This window comes from Leptinotarsa decemlineata, unplaced genomic scaffold, assembly GCF_025532065.1.
Source record: "Leptinotarsa decemlineata unplaced genomic scaffold, Ldec_3_MD MMD2_tig00000035_RagTag_RagTag, whole genome shotgun sequence".
Lineage (NCBI taxonomy): Eukaryota > Metazoa > Arthropoda > Insecta > Coleoptera > Chrysomelidae > Leptinotarsa > Leptinotarsa decemlineata.
Genome location: NW_027412540.1, coordinates 20,539,732 through 20,565,321, shown reverse-complemented (window position 1 = coordinate 20,565,321; position 25,590 = coordinate 20,539,732). Strand labels below are relative to the sequence as shown.

At 35.8% G+C, this 25,590-nt stretch overlaps 1 protein-coding gene across 1 annotated transcript in view; it reads right to left on the bottom strand.

The window, feature by feature from the left end:
• Nucleotides 1–25,590, bottom strand: part of LOC111511713 (LIM homeobox transcription factor 1-alpha) — a 57,551-nt gene that overhangs the window by 30,663 nt on the left and 1,298 nt on the right. The window contains exon 2 of the mRNA XM_074172006.1: nt 9,829–10,009. Coding sequence (XP_074028107.1) covers nt 9,829–10,009 — 181 coding nt within the window. The remainder of the gene's footprint in view (nt 1–9,828; nt 10,010–25,590) is intronic.

Here is a 25,590-nt window from a genome sequence, read left to right as displayed (position 1 = left end):
AATCACCCATTTCGGGCCCAATATGTTTGAAAAATATGTGTATTTCATCAGTTCGGACTTCCATTGTCTAATATAGTATAAATTGAATTTGCAAACTCGGAAAAAAATTTAAAAGATCAACCGAAAATAACAATTTTATTGAACAACATACAATTAACAACCAAACAAATAAAAAAATTTAAATAATAATAAAAGCTGAAAATTAAAAAAATATTATTAACAAAAAATGAAAAATTAAAAGATTTCAAACCAAGTTATGTCACGACGTTTCGATTATTAATATCCACAATCGTCTTCAGGTGATAACTGGACTTATTCTTCGACAGCCGTCTTGACTTATTCCTCCGAGATCTGACTATTTATAGGTCATTCGAGTACTTTCACCTATCCCCTTTTCCCTCTCTCCACATCATTGGTTTTAGCGGGAGATGACCGTTTGACGGGAATTGGTCGTTTTTCGCTTGATTAGAGGTTTCCATATGTTACATATCTCTACGCCAGCTTGACTAAATGCGTTGTTGGACAACATATACGCGGCTTCTTTGAATTTTCTCCTAAACCCGTGTTCCTCTTTGTGCAAATGCAGTGTAAATGCAATTCTTGGAATCGCAATCTGCGTTTGGTGGCCTGGTTTTCTTGAGGATGCTACAGATAGTGTTCCCAGATCTGAAGCAGGTCCTGATGTTATACTTGGACCCAATCCTTCTCATCCTTTCCGATAAATAATCCTCTGATGTCGGGGAGTACAAGTACTGGTTGTGGCGGCTTCTCTTCCTTGTGGAGTTCTTGCCGTCTTCTAGCTAAGGCCTGTTCTAGCATCACTCTGGAGTAATCATACCGTTGAAGGTCATTTTTGATGATGCCTAGTTCCTTTTCGAGACCTTCCTTTGTATTACAGAGTCCAAAAGCACGGTCTAGTAGAGTCTTGATGGTTCCTCTCTTAGTCGATTAATGGTGGTTGGATTTCTGGTTCAGATACTGTTCTGTGCGAGTGGGTTTTCGATATACAGATGTTTCCTATTTAGTGTCGGTCCTCTTCACCAATACGTCTAAGAAAGGCAATTCGTTGTGGACTTTCCTCTCCATTGTGAAAGTGATGGAAGGATTTACGTTGTTGATGTGCTTCAGAAAAGTGTTTAGTTCTGCATTCCCATGGTTCCATATTATGAAGGTGTCGTCTACGTATCTCAACCAGACTCGGGGCTACTTCAAGATACGTATATAACTAAACATCACTTCAGGTAATAACAAAAATACTTAACTCAATTGATTACCTGAATTTTGTTAACCTGTGACAATGTGGGTACGCTAATTTGAAAACCGTAAACAAGATCCATTTGACCATTTAGCAGGTTACATCCGCATTGCTTATGCTTATGATTTTCCAAGCATTCCATATAATTGAGTTTCCAACCTTTACTTTCATAGTGCAAAATTTCCGTATCGTTTAGATTCTTGACCTTGTGGTTGCATTCACAAAAGTGGTTTGAAAATGTCGAATCAATTTAACCTAGTCTGAAGGACCTTTCATGTTTAGCATGCCGTCTTGAGAAATTTCGGCCATTGTCCCGCATTGGCACTATCAAGTGTCCGGAATGTGATATAAGGACTAACATTGATAAGGCCTAAAATTATTATAATATATAGTACATTTCTTGCACTATATGGATGGAAGGGGGGTCTTGTGACATATCATTTTGAAGCTCCTGACGAATACTTCACAACTCTAGAATATGAAGTCAATGTCTCCAACTACTACAATATGACGGAACTTTGAATAATTACCTAAATACATTGACATTCAACTACATAATATGAGGTAATGCGCTTGAGGTCAGTTCAAAAGATGCTCGAAATGGCTGCCTTGAACTTCTTGACATATGAACAGCCTATCCAATATTTCACGCTGAACATTTTCGAACACAACAACGCCAATATCTCTACAAGTATTTATTATTCTCTGCCGTATATCCAGTATTAAAGCAGGTTCAGTTTTGCTTCGAATAGCCCCATAAAAAAGGCCCAAGGTGTCAAGTCCGGCGTGCGGGCTGACCATTCTGTAGGATCTCTACGGCCAATCCAATGACCAGGAATAGTAGTATACAAATAGTTTCTTGTCTGGAGTATTGTGGTGGTGCTCCATCTTGTTGGAATACAATATCCATATCAAATTCATTAGAATTCGCTTCGACGATTTCAGTGATGAGAGGGTCAACAGTAGTTTCCAGCATATTCAAATACAGTTTCCCTGTTGAATTTTTAATAATAAATAGAGGTTCTACAATATGGTTTCCCAATATTCCTGCTCAAACGTTAATTTTTTCTGGGTATTAGGTATGTGTTTTCCGGAAATCGTGAGGGTTGGTGTCACTCCAATAACGGTAATTTTGTCTGTGAACATTGCCGTTAAAAAAATGTACATTCGTTACTAAAATAAACATTGTGGAAGTAGGTAGGATGCCTTGCAATGGTTTCCGTCATGATTTCGCAGAATTCTGTTCTTCGATCAGGGTCATCTTCAGTTAATTGGTGTACCATTTTAATTTTGTATGGATGATACCTATTCCTCTTCAAAAGTCTCCACACAGTAGAAGGAGAAACCTCACAAACATTCGCGACGGAATAAGTAGACTGTTCAGGAGTTACTACCATCCCACCAAATATTTACACTTGCTGTTCTTACGGAATGGACGGATGACCTGGGGCTTCTTGTTAGGTACACTACCGGTAGTCGTGAATTTGGATATAAGTTCCCTCAAACAGTTTCTACAGATAGGACGATTCGGAGAACGTTTATTGAAAATCCTTTAAGTCTCGTGAAAGTAAGGCGTCGTACCGTAAATAAAAATCGCTTCAATTTTTTCTTCCAGTGGACGAGAACTGACCGTTTTAGAGATTGTTGACGTGGTACCTTTCTACTAGTGAAACCGAAAACTAAATGAGAATATTGTAACTGAATAATGATGTTCATTGTCGTACTGACATTTTTTGACGTTTTTAACGTTTGAGAATAACGTTTAAAAATAACGTTTGAAATAACTAAACCTTAACGGGTTGTTGGAAATGCCATATATGGCAAATAAAAAGGAATATTTCTAGAAATATCGATATTAATGTATTTGTCTTTAAGAAATTATTAAATGTTCCGCCATTTTGTAGTAAGTTAAGATATTTACTACATTTCCTTGTGTTGTGATGTATTTGTCAGAAGCTTCAAAATGATGTGTCACAAGATCCCCCTTTCCATTTAATTTTTTTCCAGATGGCGCCCAATCGCCATCTTGAAAGTTTCATCTGTCAATTTCACTTCAAAATAAAGTATTCATGCATTGATTTCATTATCCCAAATTTCAATTTTTTGAGTTGACTCGTTCAAAAAATAAAACGAGAAGGACATTGAAGAAATGCACTGTATAAGGGCTAACATTATTTTTTATTTTCTGTTTCATTGTATTAGTTTGAAAATGTCCATATAGGACGAAACTGCAGTAACGGTAGTCACAAATAAAAGTGGAAAAAACAGAAAGTTTAATTTCTCATTTTTCATAATGATCTCCTACCACGTAGTAACATCTACGTCAATCAATTATTAGGTTATAATCAAGAGCTAATTAGAGCTGATACTAAATCTATTGTGCAGAAAAAATCAGTCAAATTCTTAGGGTTGAACATTGACTCCCAATTATCCTGGAATGATCATATTGACTCTATTTCTATAAAATTATCCAAGCATTGTTTCGTCATTTGGAATGTCAGAAATTCTGTCCCTATAAATATTTTATTAAGTTACTACTATGCCTATGTTCACTCAAGTCTAAATTATTGCTTAGTCTGCTACGGTAACAGCAGCAAATTGAATGATCTGTTGATTGCTCAAAAAAAGATACTAAGAACTATGTGTTTCAAAAAATATGGTGATTCTTGTAAGCAGTTATTTACTGAGTTACAAATTTTAACTGTAATATCCATGTATATTTTGAATTGTGTCACTTACATTAAGAATCATCACCATGAGTTTCAGCAAAGGGATACTATCCGCATAGCTGCTGGTTATACTCTTAGGCAAAATTATAATCTGATAGTTCCTGTACACAAATTAACATCTGTATCAAACGGACCTCATTAAGAAAATTTCAAATCCCATTAATTTCAAAAATAGCGTTTAAAATAGTCTCTACAAAAATGCCTTTTATTCACTTGATGAATATTTTCAAACTGATCTGGCTACTTGTTTGCTTGTCAATATTCTACTGTTTATACTATGGTTTTTTTTAATTGTTTTATAAAACTATCTCCTACATCTACTATTGATTTAATTTTTTTTATGTATGTTCCATATTTTATCACTTGATATTTTTCAACTACAATCTTTACTGTGTATATGACGATTTCCATGCTTGTAAAAAAGTCTCAGGAAAAATAAAGTATTGTATTGTATTGTAAGACATGCATATTCTTATAGTTTCCAATGAGCTGAATTCAAAAATCAAGCCTCCAAATTTCCAAAAAACTTTATCAAATATATTTCACAAAAATTAATTTCAATATTCTACCTAAATCTAATAATCCCTGGTTGTTCTCTTTTTCAAAAATCCTTGTTTGTGAAATCTGATTTACGATAATACACTACCTTCACCCTCCCCTCAACAAATACTATTCCATGCAGCCTTGAGTAAACAAATAAAAATCTTGATTCGCCCATTCTCACAACTGTCAATTAGCCTTTCCATGAATAATCTACTGAAAGAGCCGCTAATAATGGAACCAGTGCGTATGTAACTTCCAGCAAGTGATCAAAGTTTACGGAGAGATTTGAAATTGTATGCAGACGGCAAAGTCACGTGTTACACGCCCTGAGGCCGGGATATTGAAGTTCTGGTCAACATTGGGATAGCAGGAGGACGGCAGTATGTCGTCCTTGTGTAAACAGTTATCCGTTTGCTCTGTTCCAGTCGGGTCTACTAGACCGTGAGATCTCGGACTTTTGATAAACCCCATAAATGCTGAGTTATCTATATTAAATTCAGTGTTTGCTGCCAAAACATGAGGGATTACTGTCATAATAATGATTAATGGGGGAGTTTGGGAATCTGCGCAGATTTACGATGAACTTTGCAAAAAAATCGAAAGGACTCGAGTATGTGTAAGATAGACGGAATATTTTGGATAAACATGATTCGCTGAGTCGAGTCGTTTGAACAAAGAGTAAAATATAGGTATATCAAGTAAGGTAGAATATTCACAAAATATGGAATGTGCTCAATATATGAGCTCATAATATAATATTATCGAACTTGTTTGTAACTATATGTAAAACTTTGATATTGAAGTAATATGGTTTATGTCCAGAAAAAAATTATTCCAAACACTTTTTTCATAAAATGGTTGAAATGAATAAGTCTTCTGATCGTATGAATAAGAAAACTGACATTGATAATCTCAGCAGTATATACAGTAACTTACTGAAACTACACCAAAAAACATAATGATAACAATAAAAATTGTATCAATCAACTCTCTCTTTAGAGTCAAAGATCATCAAATCATCATACGCGTTGAAAAATTACATTTATGTGAAGGTATGACATTTGTCAAACCAAAAAATTCATACATGTTCAAATTTCTTTCGTCGAAAGATTGGCAAAGCAGAGCAAAGTTTTTTTTTTATTTTCTGACTGGGAGACCCCGTTAATCCAGTTTACTGTACATTTCTCCAGTCGCCTTTTTTCCTTACCCAGAATCAATCCGTAAATATTATAGATAAATATACGAAGATCTCACAAGTAGTTCGGTGCAAAACCAAGTCAGGATCATTTATTGAGTTACTGTTCAAACCTTAATTAGGAAGCATTGTTTTTTTGGAATTTCTATCGAGTGAGATAGAGATAGAGACGTTTAGATTGAAGCCTCCAATTGAAGATGAATCAAGTAATTTGTTGACTGAAGAAGACGCCGAATTATTTTTCGTATTTCAAGAATCTGAGTTCATCAGTTTGATATAATGTCAAATTAAGATTTTCTGATTGATTTGGCCGTTACTTGATGAAGATCCATAGTCATTAAGAAATATGCAAATATTGGAGGTAATAACAGAATCAGAAAAAACATTTCATGCTGAAATCAAAAGGAATTGTTTTTGCCAATCGACTTTAATTTTCACCCAACCCCAAAAGCAAGTAATATAAAGCTTCTCTCTGTATACTTGTCACATGTGATAATAGTAAAGCCACTGGAGAATACTCGGAGGGCTGGAAACATATTGCAATTGTCCTACTCCCTTTCCTGCAATATGTTTCCCAACATAGAATGCGTATACGCTATCAGCCTGGTTCGAATAATATTTGTTTTTGTGTGAGAAAAGTTATACTCTTTCAATATAAATAGTTCATTTAATATTTTTCAGCACGAATGACATAGTCTCAGAAAAATCGAAATTGTTTAAACAGAAGAAAGTTTGATGTTTAGAAACCAAGAATCTTATCACACCTGAACAGTTCTTTCAAAACATGTTCACATTATCATAGTAATTGAATTGAAGTTTATTCCATTATATAACAGTAATAGTACTTGTGATGCACTGTTTGGAACTTTTGGTGTAGTAATGAATATCACTGGAGTTTAATCCAACACCTCGACAGGCGTTTCGATCACCAAGTGATCATCTTCAAGAGGAAGATTAAACTGTTCAATCCTGAAGAGTTAAAAATAACTGTTTGGTATTGAGACTAAACTCTTGAAGATTGAACAGTTCAATCTTCCTCTTGAAGATGATCACTTGCTGATTGAAACACGTGTCGAGTTGTTAAAAATATCGGTTTGATGATGGGACTAAACTCCAGTAATGAACAATGTGTAATAAACAGTTTGTTTGAAGGTGGTTGACAATGTTTCGTGGTGTATTTCTTCAGTTCGGACTTCCATTGTCTAATATAATATAAATTGATTTGAAATTCCTGGAAAATATTAAAAAGATCAACCGAAAATAACAATTTCATTTGAACACGTATTGGTGAACCGTATTTAGGACCGACACTAAATGGGAAACATCTGTATATCGAAAACGCACCCACACAGGACAGTATCTGAACCAGAAATCCAACCACCATCAATCGACTAAGAGAGGAATCATCAAGACTCTACTAGATCGTGCCTTCGAGCTCTGTAATACAAAGGAAGGTCTCGAAAGGGAGCTAGGCATCATCAAAAATGACCTTCAACGGAATGGTTACTCCGGAGTGATGGTAGAACAGGCTTTAGCTAGAAGACAGCAAGAGCTCCACAAGGAAGAGAAGCCTCCACAACCAGTACTTGTACTTCCCTACATCAGGGGATTATCGGAAAGGATAAGAAGGATTGGGTCCAAGTATAACATCAGGACCTGCTTCAGATCTGGGAATACTATCCGTAGCAACCTCACGAAAACCAGGTCATCAAACGCGGACTGTGATTCCAAGAATTGCATTCACCGGATACCCTGCAAGTGCGGAGAATCATACATCGGTGAAACTAAGAGGTCATTGAAAGTTCGCATTGTTGAGTACAAGAAACATACACAGCGAGGAGAAACCAGCAAATCCGAAATAGCAGAGCATGTTTGGACTCATCAACGTAATATCAAGTGGGCTCAAGCTGAAATCATCCACAAAGAGGAACACTGGTTTAGGTGAAAATTCAAAGAAGCCGCGTATATGTTGTCCAACAACGCATTTAGTCAAGCTAGCGTAGAGATACGTGACATATGGAAACCTCTATTCAAGCGAAACACGACCAATTCCCGTCAAACGATCATCTCCCGCTAAAACCAATGATGTGGAGAGAGGGACAAGGGGATAGGTGAAAGCACTCGAATGGCCTATAAATAGTCGTACTTCGAAGGAATAAGTCCAGTTATCACCCGAAGACGATTGTTGATACTAACAATCGAAACGTCGTGACATAACTTGGTTTGGAATCTTTTAATTCTCATTTTAATTTTTCTTAATGATAATCTTTAAATTTCAGCTTTTATTAATATTTAAATTTTTATTTTTTGGTTGTTGTTTTGGTTTTATGTTATTTCTTTGTAATTTCAGTTTTTTTGTTCAAATAAAATTGTTATTTTCGGTTAATCTTTTCAATATATTTCAGGAATTTCAAATCAATTTATATTATATTAGACAATGGAAGTCCGAACTGAAATAAAACAAAGATAATGTTTATGATTCCAAACTGATATATACCGGAGATTTTCAATATAAAAGTAAATGAATCAATGAAATGAATGAGTGAAAAAATGAATCGAAATACTGGGAGTAGTTGGTTGATACATAACCTGTCAATTAATGGAAGAAAAAGTGAATGTTTAAATTGGAAGAGTTATAATTTTAGGAGAGGTTCATTTTTGATACAAAAAAATGTGGGAACCTTCAATTTCTTTTGTATCAAGTTGGAGAAGTAGAAATCCAAAAACTTTTTTCCTTTGACCCTGTGTCGCATAAAGGTTTGCTGAACAAACTTCGATGCCATGGCTTGTTGGATCATTTTTGTGTGTGGTACGTTCCCTGCAAGTGGCAGTCGATGGATATCTTTCGAATACTGTTACCATCAACGCTGGTGTTCTTCAGGGATCCATATTGTTTCCATATTGTATCCAACGTATATCAACAACTTTTTGAAAAAACGAAGAATCCAATATATTGCTTTGCTGTCGGCAGCACACTTGTATCGTCATTCCATTTGGATTCCAGGATATCGGCTGCGGATGCACATCTTCACCGGCAGCGTGAGGTTGCATTGAGGATCTAGAAGTGATTTCGAATTGGGGTGAAACTATCCAGGTTCAATTCAGTGACACAAAAACCCACACATCGGTTTTCTCCAAAAAGATAAATATCTCCGAATCGGATATAAGTTTTTTGGGGGTTAAAATGGACACCAATATGTCTTGGCTCAATCATATCGCTGGAATTGCTGCTTTTCAAAAGCTTAGAACACTGTTCTAAACCAGAAAACTGTATATACACACCTCAGGAACTTTTGATGCTTTATGAGGCTCAGATCAGACCTTCTCTGGAGTATTGTTCTCATGGAGCTCAGCTCCTAAGCATGCATTGAAGCTGCTGGATTTCATCCAGAACCTCGATAGCCTGGAACATCGATGAAAGGTTGGAAATTTGTCTCTCTTCTATAGATGTGTTTACGGGAAATGTTCAAGTGACTTGGCACATTCGATTCCACCAAGAGCAGTACATATAAAAAATCCACTGTGCTGTGGCTGCTCATCGTTTTGAGATTTAACTCAGTACACCTCGAACTTCACTGTTTAAGAAATCTTTCATCTGGAGAACCGCATTTATGTGGAATAAACTTCCTAAGAACGTTTTTTAAAATGGATTTAATCTCCAGCGATTCAAATCCAATGTGAATCGCTACTTTTGCACAGACACAGCTGTTGGGGCGTCTTAGGGATTTTCCTGTTGTGCTTGTGTTTTGTCCTTGAATAAAAAAGTACAGCATGTGAATTTGATAACAGACTTCAATCAGTGAATGGTGAACATTTTGAACCGTTACTGAAGTGAGTTTTGAATATTTTTTATTGAAATAGTGATATTTTTCATTTGGTTCCAGTTTCTCAAAAATGATATAAAACTGTTGATTACTCATGAATATCTGGATAGATGATTGAAAAAAACTATCAAATGAGTTGTCATAAGGCCGTCTTTTCTATAGATAAAAGTTCAAAGCGGTATTTGGGCGACGGGTGATGTCACACTATTATCTATTTTTCTTATCGAAGAGTACTGAAATATTATAAAAATTCATTATTCTACATTTTCATGCTCCACTAACCTGTCATAATCTATTCTACAATACAACTTGGAGTCTCGAACGAAACAGGTGTGGAGAAGATGATCTCCGCACGCACAGCACTGAACGCATTGCTCGTGATAGAATATATCCATGATTCTCAGGAGAAATCGATCGTTTATAGGTCTGCAGCACATGCCACACAAGCTGCCCACGCCTGCAGCTGGAACAAATGGAACAACTGAGTCACAGAAATATGCATTCTAATGTTACATAAATGCACAAGTGGAGAAAGTAGACGAAATAATGAAAGGGATTAGGGACGACTGTAACATATCAAATCAATTATTTACATAAAAACCACATCAGCTAGCAGCATTGTTTACGTTAAACCACATTTTTCCTGCATCAGGATGGAGAATTAGAAAGCCAAAATCTTTTCCAAAAATTTACCTACCCTGAAAATATACCCCTTTCAATTCAAACAAGATTCCTTTGGCTGGGATTTAACAAATGAATGAATTTCATTACGTACTGTCATCGATAAGATGAGTAGATTGAACTCATTTCGTGACAAAGTTGTAATTTCATGAATCAATTGAGTGTTTTTTCTTATAATATTATCCAAATTTGGTACTGAAGAGCTGGTACTGAAGGCAAGTGTCTTACGGTAACATCGGATGTCTACCAGTGAGGATGACAGTGTTCCATGTTAGTGAAATTTTACTTCTTCCATTTACTATATTGTGTAGGAATTCTGTGAATGAAATCTGATTCAATTCCATAATAGTCAAACCAAGAACTCAATTATATATAATGGAGTCAAAATGTATAACAAGTTAACTAAAAGTTCAAGAGAATGTTTCACGCTACTGTCTTTTAGGAGAAACTTGAAGGCAATTGTGGTCAAAAAGGCTTACTATACATTAAACGAATTTTTTGACGATAACCTCGACACATTATAATATTCATAGGAAGATCTTCTCTAGGAATGTGTATGGTTTTGTTTAATATATTGAATGTGAGGTCTTGTTGTGTTTTGATTTGTACTTGTTCCTCGATAGTGATTTATGACTGTTAAATTTATGGATGTTCAAGTTTTCCCAAATGTCCATGCGGTTTCCCTTGTTGACTTGTTTTATGAGTTTTATGTTTTCTGGTGGGGGGAAATTATGTTTGTTTTGTTATGGCGTGTGTTGCGAGGTTTGATTTATATACTATTGGATTTATGTATGCCTTTTTGTGCTCATTGTACCTTTGGATCAGTTTTTTCTTGGTTTGGCCGATATAGAAGTTGTTGCAGTCCGAGCATTGTATACTGTATATCCCGTTTTGGTCTTTGTCTTGTTCTTTCTCATAGTTGTTTATTTTTTGTGTTATCTTCGTGTTCGGCTTGTATGTGATGTTGATGTTCAGTGGTTTGAAGACGTTTGTTAGTTTTTTGGTTTGATGTTCTACGTACGTAAATGCTGTCCATCGTTGTGTTGTTTTATCTGTTTGGGTGGCTTGATCTTTGTTCTATTTTTTATGTTTGATTCTGTTTTCTAGTTTATCTATTGTCTTTTGGGTGCATTCGTTTTCGTTCGCTATTTGGTATATGACTTTCAGTTCTTTGTTTCGGGCTACATTGCTGAGTGGTATCCTTAACATTCTATATATGAATTCGTTACAGGCAGCCATTTTGTGTGATGGTGAATGGTTTGAACTTGCGGGTATGGTGGAGCTTGTTTGTGTAGGTTTCCTATATATTGCCATTTGAAATTGTGTTTTGTTGTGGTTATATCCTATAGTTATGTCCAGGTAGTTAAGTTTTGAGTTGTGTTCTTCCTCAATGCTGAAACATAGTTTTTGATTCATTTCGTTAATTTCTTTTTTTATTTGTTCTATTCTTATTCCATTGTTTTGTGATATGTACAGTCCGTCGTCAACGTGTCTGAACCATTCTCCTATTTCATCATGTATTTTTATTATTGTTAAGATTTTCTCATCTATGGTTTGCAGGTATATTTCGGATATAATGCTAGATAGTGGGGATCCCATCGCTAGTCCATCTGTTTGTTTATAAATTTTCCCTTCAGATTCGAAATAATTTTTGATTGCGTATTGTATTTAGACTGTGTTCCATTTGGTTAATGTAGGTTTTGTCTATGTTTTAGTGTTTTAGTTTCTCAGATATGATGTTTATACTTTCGTTGACTGGTATAGTGGAGTACATGTTTTTTATGTCGAACGAGAACAGTTTAGTGTTCGGACTGACATTTGTCGTAGAGATTCTATCTGTGAGTTCCATTGAATTTTTGATGCTGTGGTCGTTGTTCTTGTTGATTTTGTTTTTCAGTTCGTCGGCTATGATTTTTGAAATTTTGTATGAAGGTGCTTTGGTGAAATTGATAACCAGTCTTTATTTTCCTTATGTATCTTTATCTGTGCGTTGAGTTTTGGTGCTTTTGGGTTATTGACTGTGTATCTGTTCAATGCTTTGTTGTTAAAGATCTGTTTGTTGGATTTTATTAGGCTATTAATTTGTCTTTCATATTTTGTGGTTGGATCGTGATTCATCGTGCTAAAATCGTTTTCAGTTATATATTTGTTCACTTTCATACTTAATTCCTGTTTTTCAATAATAACTGTGGCGTTACTTTTGTCGGCTTTAACCGCTGTGAGGTTGTTGGAGATCAACTTCTTTTTTATTGATTTGGTGGCTTTCGTGATTGCTGATTTCTCCGGAGTCTTTTCTGGTTTTTTGATTATTTGTTTCAGCGTGTTGATTGCTTCTGATCTGATTTCGTCTAATTTTGATGCTTCTACTTGGTTCAAAGCCATCTCTGTGTCAACAGTTAGGTTCTCAATGGTTTGTGGCGTGATTTTCTGATATGGACTGAATTTTGGGCCTTGTTCAAGTATTTGTATTTCTATATCGTTGAAGTGTACGTTCGTTATGTTGATGACTCTCGGATGGAATGTGTGGTGTTTTCTCATCGTTGTTGTGTCCTTATCTTGTTTCTGTATTGATGTGTTCAGTTTTTTGTTTAGTTTTTGGTATGTATTCTCCATGAGTTGGTGAAACGAATATATATATTGACTTCAATTTAAGAGCCACCGGTAGACAGCTGTTTCAGCCTATTGGCCATCATTAGTACCGGGCAGGCAATCCTCGATTGAAGACAATATGTGAATAACCAAAAAAAGTACTTGATAAAATTAACTGCGTAAACGCAAGCGAGACATAAGTGGAACCACCTATTGGTGTGACACCCAAGTCAACTTGCCAAGTTTTTATGTCAGTGTTGGTGGTTTGACCAATGAACCGACAACTGCGAAAGCAGAAATTTGGAAAGCTAACCTGAAATGCCATCGGAAAACGAATCCAGTTGTTTCTAGAAATGATATGACATCGAGAAAGGTTAATGCAGTCAAGCTGCTGGAAAATAATTCCATGAAAATCAAAATATGAATAGATAAGTACTATTTTGATCATTCCCAAATCAATGTTTATATGAAAGGAGCTGTTTCGAGAGGAATTTTCTTTCAGTTTGTGCCTGAAAGTTACTTCTTTGCATGACATACAGATCTGTATAAAATAGAGTTACCTTTTTGAAATTTATTGCTTTCTTCCTTTCTGTGGAAGATTCCCACCTTTTTTGTATAAAGATGGAGAAGTAGAAAGCCAAAACCTTTCATTCTCATGATAAAATATGTTTGAGATTGTGATTACAAACTGAAAAGTTGACTATCAAAAACACGGTTGCTTCGAAGTTATGACACCTCCTCAATTTCAATGTCAAGAGCAAAAAGTTTGAGAATAGGAACCCTTCCACAAATCAACTATGAATTCATACCCGTTCGCCCAATCCAATACAAGCCACCTGCGGTAGGAGTTCATCAATCTCCACCAACTTAAAATTTGCTCTGACGCTGTCAGAATACATTTCGTAGTTCCAAGGGTGTTAATCCGAGACATAAATCCTTTGTTGCCTATTTAACTCTTTTAATCACAATTTCATGCAACGTCATACCTATTAGCGTTTAGCAAGGACACCCTTTCCCGTTCGAAGGGTGCATGTGCTGCAAGTGTTCCGTCCAGTCTCGATATTGAATTATGATTGTTTACCGAACTAAAATCCTATTACGGGTGCACTTGATTGCGATATATCATGATATTGTACTTTGTGTTCTGTTTGATTTGTAAACTAAGCTTTGGAAATCGTTCTCTACTGAAAAGAAACTGAGTTCAGAGTAAAAAGTGGGGATTTAAAGGCATCTTCTGAGGGAGGTGTATGGTTGGGGCAGCTCTTCTACAAATGATGAAGCTTGGATTTATTTTGATTACTTTGCCATTAATCGGTATGGTAGCTTAGGGGTTATTTAGGTTGAAAATAATACAGATGATTTTTTTTTAATATAGATTATGAAGTATGATATTTTTGGTATATTGATTGTGACGCTGTGATCACAGGCAAATGAAGTAAATAGTGGCAAAGAACCATTGAAATATCAACGGAGTGGTACGTTGTCAAGAACAGGATTTTTTCTTATGAAATAATTCGTATAACAAAAATGATATTTGATATACCGGAGGTTCGAAGGTTGCCCATCTTGGAAGTTGAAAATAAACGTGAAACTCCAAAGTTTTCTTAAAGAAGTGTTCATTCGACTTTTAAATAGGAGCACCACATCATGCAGTCAACTAGGAACTGCCTCATACAGTACTTTTCCGGAGTAGAGAAGACTGGATCCTCCAGGAAAAGAAATATTAAGAGCACATAGTTGTTGGTTGAATGGATCAAAAACACCTTAGAACTCTGATGCAGGTGTTTTCAGTTGCAGACCCAGGATAGAGATATCAGCCTGCCTAGGTAACTATGCGACTGTATTTCAAGCGGAAATCTATGCTATTGAATTGTTTGCGGAGAGAGTGGTAGAATCCAACTTCATACACAAGTCAATAAAAATATTCTCGAACAGTCAAGCAGCGTTGGAAGGTGTTGGCTCCTACCAAGTACCCTCTGAATTTGTAGCAAATTGCCAAAAACGACTCTCCTCAATAGGAAGACTTAACAAATTGTCTCCGGTCTGGATTCCTGGCCATACTGGTCTAGAAGGCAATGAGGCTGCTGACTTCCTTGCGAAGGAGGATGCTGCAAGCAGATACATCGGACCAGAATCTGTCACTGGCATCGCTATAGGTTTTTCCAAATAAATATTGAACACCTGGATGACAGGAATATTCTAGGAATTATGACAAAATCTTCCAGGATTTGCTCATTCCAACACGTTCATTCACCCTTCAAAGCTTGAAACCAAACAGCTGTTGGACTACAGCAGGAATGAACAACGATGCTCATAGGTCACTGTCGTTTAAATCATATGCAGAAACTCGGACTGTCGGAAGACACTGTGTGTCGCCTCTGTTTGGAAAATAATGGAACAGCAGGGCATATACTTTGTTCCTGTCCTGCTGTGGACCGAATCAGGTTTTCAGAGTTTGGTCGAGCCACACTTTTACGATTTGACCTGAGAGACAACTCACCACACAAACTAATCGGCTTCGTTAAGAATCTGGGTTTATTTGGTCAAGTTTGAATAGGTGTGAGCCACAATAAACCCTTGCGGATTGCGATGGACGGTACCCACTCACTTCTGACCTAACGTAGCTACATCATGAATTGGTGTTCTGAAAATACATACCTATGTTTACTTCTAACTCTAACAAAACTGGCAGGAACGAATGAATTATATCAAATCTGAGAAAAAATGGTATAGGTAATATGTAATTGTGATCTAGTAACAAAATAATGACAGTTGAGTGCACACATAGTTATCCATTTTCACGGAGATCAAAGAAATATAGTTCACCTGTTATTCATTAAAGAATGACCATTACCTACTTCTCTGATAGTCTTCATATCTGAAGATTTTTCTACCCAGCAAATAAGTTGACTTTATATTGTTTGTTGTAAAGTACAAAATAAAAGTCATTTTCTGAGAAAGAAATCAAACAGAAATTATAATAGAGAACCTTATACTGGTGTATAGAAAGGGAAAACTTTTCATCGAATCACCACAAAACATGTGGCAGCGAAATTTGTCCCAAAAGTGCCTTTTTTTTTTCGAAAAATACCGTCGCATGAGCATCTCTCATGAATTGTTGAATGACGTCAACGGCGATCCAGATTTGCTTGAAAGGATCATTATTAGTGACGAATAATGGGTATATAGTTATGACATCGAAATCAGAGTAGAGGGAAGCCAAAATAAAAAAAATCACGCCAAGTTCGACCAAATATCAAGGTTTTATCCAATGTTTTTTTCGGCGTAGTGCTTCGGGAGATCTCGCCGCATGGTCGTTGGGTTAGGTCCAAAGTTAGTGGATCTATTCAACCCTCCAACTACTCACACTCGACCAAATAAACCCAACTTCTTAACGAAGCCGATTAGTTTTTTTGGCGAGTGGTCTTTCAGGTCAGATGGTCAGAGTACGGCTCCGCCGAACTCTAAAAACCTGATTCGGTCCCCAGCGGGGCAGGCACAAAATATGTGCTTTGCTGTTTCATCATTTTCCAAACACAGACAACATACACTGTCTTCCGACAATCCGAGCTTCTGCACATGAAGATTCAAATGACAGTGACCTGTTAGACATCGTGGTCCAACAACTGTTTGGTTTCAAGTTTGGAGTGAGCCAATAATGGAAGATTCTGCCAGAAGTTCATAAATCTTCTTGCCATCCAGGTGTTCAATCTTTGTTTGGTAGAGCCTGAAGTGATGCCAATGACAGGTTCTGGTTCGATGAAACTGCTTGCAGCATCCTCTTCACAAGGGAGTCAGCCATTGCCTTCCAGGCCAGTATGGTCAGGAATCCAGACCAGAGACAATCTGTTGAGTATTCCTATCGAGGAGAGTGGTTTTGGTCAATTTGCTACCAATTTAGACGTTACTCGGTAAGCGCTAAGAGCTTCCAACGCCGCTTGACTCTCCGAGAATATTTTTATTTATTTGTGTATGAGGTTGGATTCTTCCAATCTGTCCGCACACAATTAACCCATTAAGGCCCAGAACTATTTTTTTTCCAAAATTGGTTATTCTGATAACTTTTTCAGTTCAAGGAACGTCAAAAATGACTCAGAAAAAAACTTTAAAAAATGCTATCTTTTTGGTTTTTGAGTTTTGAGATGGGTCGTTAATGACCCCTTGGGACTTGGGAGTGCAATAAATGTACACTTGAGATATAAGGTGGTTTATTAACTTTATATTATTTGAAATTAACTATGATACGTTTGAAAGCATTTATCATGTAGCGGAAATTCACAAGCATCACAAGACTTGTTGGTCTTATTTTTGCATACCACACATCGGAGTCTTCTTTGTCCAGTTTAGATTATGTGTCGTCCGCTTGCAATTTTTGGGTACTGAATGCTTGCCCTCTTTGGTCCTGGACATGTGGTTCGTTTTCCGTATTTCAGTAAGAGTGCTTGTGTAACTGTACGACGGAAAGTAAGATTGTCTTCACTGTATCCATACTCACGCGCTAAAAGCCATGCATTTGTGACACATACATCGAACATCCAAAAAATTAGCGGAGTGTACCACTTTTTTCCTCTAAATGCAATTCGGTAATTTGAGACGTGATTATCCAGCTGATCCACTCCCCCCATGAAAGTATTATACCTATTTACAACGTTGGGCTGTGATATCTTGACTTTAGATCTTTCTTTTGCCGAATATCTTTTACATTTGGCCACTGGTTCTAACCCATACTCATTAGACATAAGTGTGACAATATTGTTATCCTTCCAGCGAACACCGGCCACATTATTATGGTTATCAAGTACAGAACACATGGAGCCTCTATCAAGCTTCTTCATTGTGGCAGTTTCTAGCAGTTTGCATTTGCCAGTTCTGTTTTCTCTAGTGGTACCTGTTGCTCCTATACCTTTTTGACCCAACAATGTAATAAGTTTTGCAGAAGTGAAAAAATTGTCAAAATAAAGGGAGAATTTTTGATCATCGTAATGTTTTTTCAGTATTTCTGCAAAATGAAATACTACTGATTCTCCCAGTCCCATACCTTTGTCGATATCCATGTTCTTGTCTTTGCCTTGATACACTTGAAACTGTACACAGTATCCATACTTTAGTGCTGCAACCCATGCCTTATATCCAAAAAGGATAGGTTTACCTCTTGTGTATTGTTTACATCCATGCCTTCCAAAGTAAGGAATCATGGATTCATCAATGGATATGTTGCTTTCAACAGGTGCATATCGCAAAAAGTTATTATTTAATGCATCAATAAGATACCTTACTTTGGCAAACTTATCGTTTTGAGGCAAGTTATCGTTATCTGCTGCATGCAAATCAGAAGATATTTCAAAAAACGATTTCTGTGCATAGACTTGGCCACCAGAGGATTATGAACATCTTCGTTTGTTTCCCAATACATTGTTCTTCGTGGTAATGAAGCATATCCACTCAAAAGGAGAATTTCTATGTAGGTTTACATTTCGCCAACATCCAACTGAAATCCTGCTTTATTTCTTTTCGCAGCATACAAGCATGAGAATCTTACTAAATTTTCAATAATTTCTGGGGTCAAAAATAGTTCAAAAAAATCTAAAGGATCACTCTCCCTGGAAACAGTTAGGGGCTGACAAAATTTAAAATCAGTATTGGTTTCATTTTTCTGGAAATCACCTGGTGCTTGCCATTTGAAATCTGCAATTTTTGGAAATGTTTGTGAAAAAATGAAGTTTCCAATATAATGATTCACAGGTAAGTTTTAGAAGTAGAGGGTTGAATTGTCTCCTGAATTACTTCTGCGGCTTCTTTGCTTTCTTCTGGGGGATCGGAATTGTCATAAAAGAACTCTGCTTCAGCATTTAGTTGTGCTGCACAAAGACGGTCCGGATCCCTACAGTCTTCGTCTCCTGAATCTTTGGCACTCTCATCACCATCATTAGGTGGTAATATCACAATTCCGTCTGGAATCACATCATCTGCCTCTAAATTCTCTATCTGTTCTGAAAGCTCAGCAGCTGTGAGTGGGCGCTTCCTAAAAACAATAACCAATAAAAATATTCAAGAACTTCTCAGGCCCAAGGGGTCGTTTACGACCCACTAAAAAAACACATGCAGTTTGGCAACCACGCAATCGAAGTTTGATTTCTTATAACCTTACTTGTGAGACACCTTTTATAATTGTACTAATTTACCAAAATAAGCAATGAAATACTAAAAAAGGTACTTACCAGTTCCGATATGAAGTCATTGCACGCACAAGAAAAAAATACTATTTTCAACAATTTCTCTGAAGCCAGAAAATCACAAAAACCCTGAAACAAGCGCCCGGCATGCAAAAGGTAAACAATGCTAATATGGAAATAAGTTTTGATCTTTTGTTTATGCTAAAGAAGTTAGGTTTGACAATAAAAATCTGAAGTGGGTCGTTAACGACCCCAGGGTCCTTAATGGGTTAAATATCGTGAATTTCCGCTTGAAATACAGTCGCATAGGTTCCTAGTCAGGTTGATATCTCTGTCCCGGGTCTGCGGACCGAAAACACCTGCACCGGAACCGGAAGGTGTTTTTGATCCATCTGAGTACCAACAATTATCTGCTCTTAATATTCCATTCTTCCGAAGGATACAGTCCTCTCTACTCGAGAACAGTACTTTATGAGGCAGTTTATAGTTGAAAGTTGGCGGCATGATGTCAGAGGTCATTTCTAGAATGCTCTAACTTCCAGTGTCAACCAACAGTCTGTTGCACTCTGCGTTAAACTGATTTGTGCAATGGTCGTACGGTCAATATGGAGTATTTTTTAAAGTGATGCGTCGCTTGTGATAAACAATATGAAGAAAACTTTCGATATCGTGGAAAAAAATGTCATGCTTTTAGAATCAATATAATACACCTGCTCACTCGTCATTGCATTTTCGTAATTTTTTGCCCAAAAACAACACCGTATTCATGTCTCAGCCACCATTTTCACCAGATTTGGCCCCTGTCACTTTTCTAGTCCCCAAGACTGAATAGACCAATGAAACTCTGATACAAGTGTATTAATTATATCTGAGGGGGACTACTTTGAAGCGGACAAAATAGAAATTGATGAATGAATTAATATTTTTTGAGAAAAATGAAAATTCACTGTATTTCTTGAAATATAATAAACTAATATTGGATGATATTTTGATCAAGAGACGAGACGAATTTTCCATTGACTAACATGTACATCGCTGTCTCGTCGGCAACTTTACCGAATCAAAAGTGAAATTTCAGCAGCACAACTAAGCAGAACTAATTGTTTTTTCTCGGACGCCCCGTGCTCGCGGATGTGTAAACATATTTGGAATATTTTATCAATTAGACAAGAGCAGCCTGCGTGCCCTATGTACAGGGGGACTCCCTAATGGCCAAAGAGCCGAATAATCGGATCGTGAGGGGATTATTGAGCTTAACTGAAGCATGATTAATTGATTCATATAGAAGACAGGCCTGTTATTATTGCGGAGCGTAAATAATTCCAATTCGGACTACAGGTGATTCGCTCACTTTTCAGGATTCGGAAATGCCCGGATTCTTTGACGAGGTGAAGTGCTATAGCTCTGGCTGCGTTAAATTTATGTTGCAAAAGAGTGTAATTCCATGATTTATTCATGTGGTTATATTACACGAGACAAGTATTTATTACATGGAAGAACGATACTTTCTAATTGGAATCGAAAAAAAAACACTCATAAAAAATATAAGGAAACAGGCAGCATTAATTGCTATTATGGTTTCTGTAAATTGAGGAACAGTTGTAAAGCCATTCGAGATCAGTGCTATGAAAATTACATTGATAAAATTGAAGATAATATTTCTGATAATCCAAAGGCCTTTTGGGGTTATATTCAGATTTAAAGAACGGATCATCATGTTTTATGAAAAATGAAGTCTGTAATAATACTTCTGAAATTGTCAAATTGTTTGCTTCTTATTTTTCATCTGTATATAATAACCAGACAGTGAATTTTACCCCTGAATATGATTTTGAATATAAAGTCTATATCAACAATTACAGTATTACTACTACGGATATAATTGATTACGTTCTCTCTGTTTCACCTAAGATCACAATGGGACCTGATGGGATACCTTCATTTTTTATACACAAATATCTATACACTTTAGCAATCCCATTACGAAACATCTTCAATCAAATATTTTCTCTAGGAACCTTTCCAGATTATTGGAAATATAGTTTCCTGAAATCAATACATGAACTAGGAGATAAGAAACATATTAGGAATTATAGAGCAGTTTGCAGTCAGTCAGAGATTACTAAGATTTTTGATTCTATGCTTACAAAGAAACTTTCCTGGGACTGTAAGTCTTTATTCAATTCCCAACAACAAAGGTTTCTCAAAAAGTAAATTCACTTGTACCCACCTTGTTCTTACTTAACTGAAAATCTTGGGAGGAGGCTACAAGTTTACTCAGCCTATACTGATTTTTCCAAAGCCTTTGATAGAGTCAACCATGGTCTACTTATATCTAAAATTCAAGCGCTTGGTATAGGCGGGAGTGTTTTGCTAGTAATCAATAGCTTTTCAACTGGTAGAACTCTGTCTGTAAAATACGAAGATACAACATCTATGACCATTCAGGTTCCATCAGGGATACCATATGGGCCCACTGCTGTACAATTTTTTTGTATTGGACATAGAGTTTGTTTTCAAATATTCAGAATTTCTCATGTTTGCTGATGATTTTAAACTTTATCGAGCAATTACTTGCCGGGAACATGCTGAATTAGTTTTAAAAGATCTCGATGCCTCGTATTTTGAAGATGGGAAATCAATATCATGATAACTTAGATATGTTTAATGTATCACTTCAGGTCTTTGAAAATCAATTTCTATCCACAGTTGTCTTCGGGTTATGGCTGGACTTAGTCTATTCATATGTCTTTGGAGTGCTTTCACCTGTCCCCTCTTCCTTCTCTCCGTTGTACCGCTTTAACTAGAGCTCACCTAATGACGAGAGTTGGTCCAAATATGTGGGGGTCAGCAAGACAAGAATTCTTGTCTTGTCTCGAAAAAAATCAAGAAATTAAAAAAATTCTTGTCTTGGCGTTTTCTTGACGTCTTATATCTTGTCTTGACTCAAGAAATTTCAAGATCTTGAAATTTCTTGATAACCCGGTCTGGTGATTACCGAACGCAAAATTGATGTGCAGTTGCATACTTTATCCGCTTAGGTTAATATCACAAAGTGGAAGTCTGTACCGGTTTCGTTATATTTTTGATGCGAGTTTGTGTATATTGGTGATAAAAAGTAAATTATATTAAAATTATTTCTTATTTTTTGCCATGAGTGAACGATACTGGAAAAATTTCTGTAACTTTTTTGAAATTGAGGTGGACACCAGTACCAATAGCAAAAACAAAAATGATAAATTAGCCAAATGTATACCATGTTTTCAAAAACATAATAAAACTGTTTTCCTAGGACTTTTGGGTTAAAAGACACTTAAAAGCAAAGCATGGGATGTTATTTGACAGAGAGTTTTCTTAAGGAGTGCCTGATCGAAGCAAGTTTCAATGTTCTGCGTCAAGTGAAAGTGGAAGTAATAGTATTTTAGATTGGATGAATCGAAGTCAGAGTAAAGAGAATGTTAGTTGAGATTTAAAGCATAGTGCTAAATTTGTTATTTAAAATAAAATCTAGAATTAGGTAAATATCACTTATTATTTTTAATTTTCATTTTTGTAAAACGTTTTAGCAAAAAAAAGTATCTAATCAGTGAATTAAAGTATGTTATGTTACGTTAAAATATATTATATTTTTCACAAATAAATACGTTTTAGGGTTTTCATTGTTAGTCAAGATATTTCAAGATTTGTTGTTTTCTTGACAAGAAATCTTGGTATTGACATAGAATTTCTTGTCTCGAAATCATCTCTTGTCTAGAAATCTAAAATTACTTCTTGTCTTGATCTTGTTTTGAAATCATAACAAAAAATGAAAACAAAAAACGGATAAAAACAACTACTGTACTTATGCACCAAAAGAGCAAGAACTTATTGTTTGCGATATTTGCAATTTGTCAAGTCATTGACAACGGTTATTTACAATGTTGATACAAAAAAAGATTTCTTCAGAAAAATCCAATAATCTGTGAGTTAATAACAATGCATTTTCGTATTTGTTTTGTAATAACTTCTATCATAAAATTAGTTCTGAATTCACCACAATTATAAGACACCGTATAAAACCCTTTGTATATTAGCATTAAAGAAATCCAGAAGTAGAGTCGAATATCATTTCTAAAGTAAATATCATTCTCCAGGTGTCTCCACCATATTTTCAAAACAGATATGACGCCAAAGTCGCTTCACATGTTGAATGGTGTTGAAAATGAGCCCGAACTTTTTGTGTTTAGAACGCAATTAAGCTCTCGTCACCGGGTGAATATTTGACACAGGAGTTGTAAACACACAGGAAGTGTTGACATTTGGACACAAACTCATTTGTTTTGCGTTTGTATTTCTTACTGTTAATGAATTGAAAATTTCAATAAAACTTTTAATGCACATTCTTTCACTCAATTAGAAGAATATTATTACCCATGAAATGGATATCTATTGAACATAAATAACTATTGTTTTATTTATTTTCATTTATTTTCAGTGGAATATAAAACAGGACAAACCCAAAAAGAGGAGGTGGAAATAACAATAAATGATTTGGTTGTTATAAATAATATGCAATATCGTGTTATGAACAGTGCAGTGCAGTTCCAATTACAATAGTAAGATATGAAAATGCTGATTGTATGAACGTTTGAGAGATGTGGTGAAGGTTGCGAGGAAATTAGAAAAGAAGTCAACACCTAATTAGGGGAGAATTCAAATATTAATTAGTTCTACTGTGATTTGTTTGGAATGAATATTATATTCTGGTATTATACAGAGGTACATTTATCATAAGTTGGTTCAATATAAAACTGCTGTCCAAACAATTATTTATCATTTTACATAGGAACTTAATATCAGCTATTTGGCGTCTATCCGCCAAAGATATCAGATTGAGTTGTTTTTAATTTGTAATGGATCTTTGAGATTATTAAAGAATTTTCTATTGATATAGGTGACGAATTTGCTTTGTATAGATTCAAGTCTTTCAATATACGAGATACACGGGGGGTTCCAAATAACTGAAGCAGAACTGAGCTGGCTATTTACATAAGCCATGTAAAGTGTACGAACAGAGTTAGTATTACGGAAGTCGTGACAAGTCCTGATCAGAAATCCAAGAGCTTTGTTGGCTTTTTTACAATATAGTTAATATATGAGTCAAATAATAGCTTAGAGACATATAATACTCCTAAGTCCTTGACATCGGATGTTTTCTTTAGTTGCTGTTTGTTTATGTGATATTGGTGGTGGTAAATATTTTTGTTTCTTATAAATGTAATAGCGTAGTATTTTTTAAGATTAAGGAATGAAGAGTTTTTCTCGCAGAATATAACAAGATTATTGATGTCGTTCTGAATGAGGAGTGAATCGTTGGAACATGTCACAGTATGGAATACTCTCAAGTCGTCGGCATATATTAAAAAATCGCAGCAGGAGAACCAACTAGATATATCGTTAATATAAATGTTGATAAGGAGAGGCCCCAGATCGGAGCCTTGAGGGACTCCGGAAGTGATATTGATTAATCTAGAACTAAATTTCCCAGAGTGACTGGCTGAGACCTATTTGTAATATACAACTTATCAGATCTTATCAGATCACCGTGTATACCGATTTCCGCCAGCTTGTCGAGTAAAATTGCATGATCTATTTTGTCGAATGCCTTGGTTTTTATCCATGCTCTTTAAGAGATATTCAGTGTAAATAAATAAATTGGTTTCAATTAAGCGATGTTTTCCAAATCCATGCTGTTCATTATTGATTGAGGATCCAACATCGAAGTCACAAATGATTGATTCGAAAAGTTTGGAAATCAAGCAGAGTTTCACATAATAACTCATGACCACTTTTGGAGATGGGAACTATAAGTGCAATTTTCCATATTTTTGGGAAAGAGCCTTCTTTAATAGACTCATTGAATAAAATAAATAGGATGTGAGACATTTCTTGAGCGCAAGTGGGTACACAGTCCACGCCAGGTGATTTCTGAGAAAGAGCCAGTATCTTTCTCAGAATGGTATTTTCAGGGATGTAATAAGGACTGTAAAGCTATCGGTTAATCTATTAGTATCTGGTTGATTCATACCTATTGCCGGGTTAAATGAAGAAGGGAAAAACTCTGAAAAAACGTCACATATCTTCTGCCCGTCTGTTAAAAGTATTTTGCCAGAATTATTTATAGCATTGATTGTGGTGTAACCGCTCTTTTCGGCTTTATAAACTGCTAGATTTGTTTGGGATCGGAAGTTATTCTGGTTTCTATTTGGTTATATAGAAGTTGCAGTCGAAGTCAATCAGAAATTTTGACCTGCCTCTCAAAAGTTTAAATGTTAAGTAGTCAATATTATTACGCTACATTTTCCATTTTTCATGACATCTTCTTTTTTTCCCTGACAGTCTTCATAGTATGACCACTATACCAATGGGAAACACAGATTTATGTTTACCATATTTCGATACATAATTTTGTTATGATTATATCTATGATATAGAACATTTTAGAAACACTGTCCTCAGTGTATATAGGAAAAAATTCGCGATATCATTCAAATGCCCGAAGTTCCCTACGTTGAAGTTATAGAAAGGCTTTTTTTGATATACAGGGCTGATTGAAGCAGAT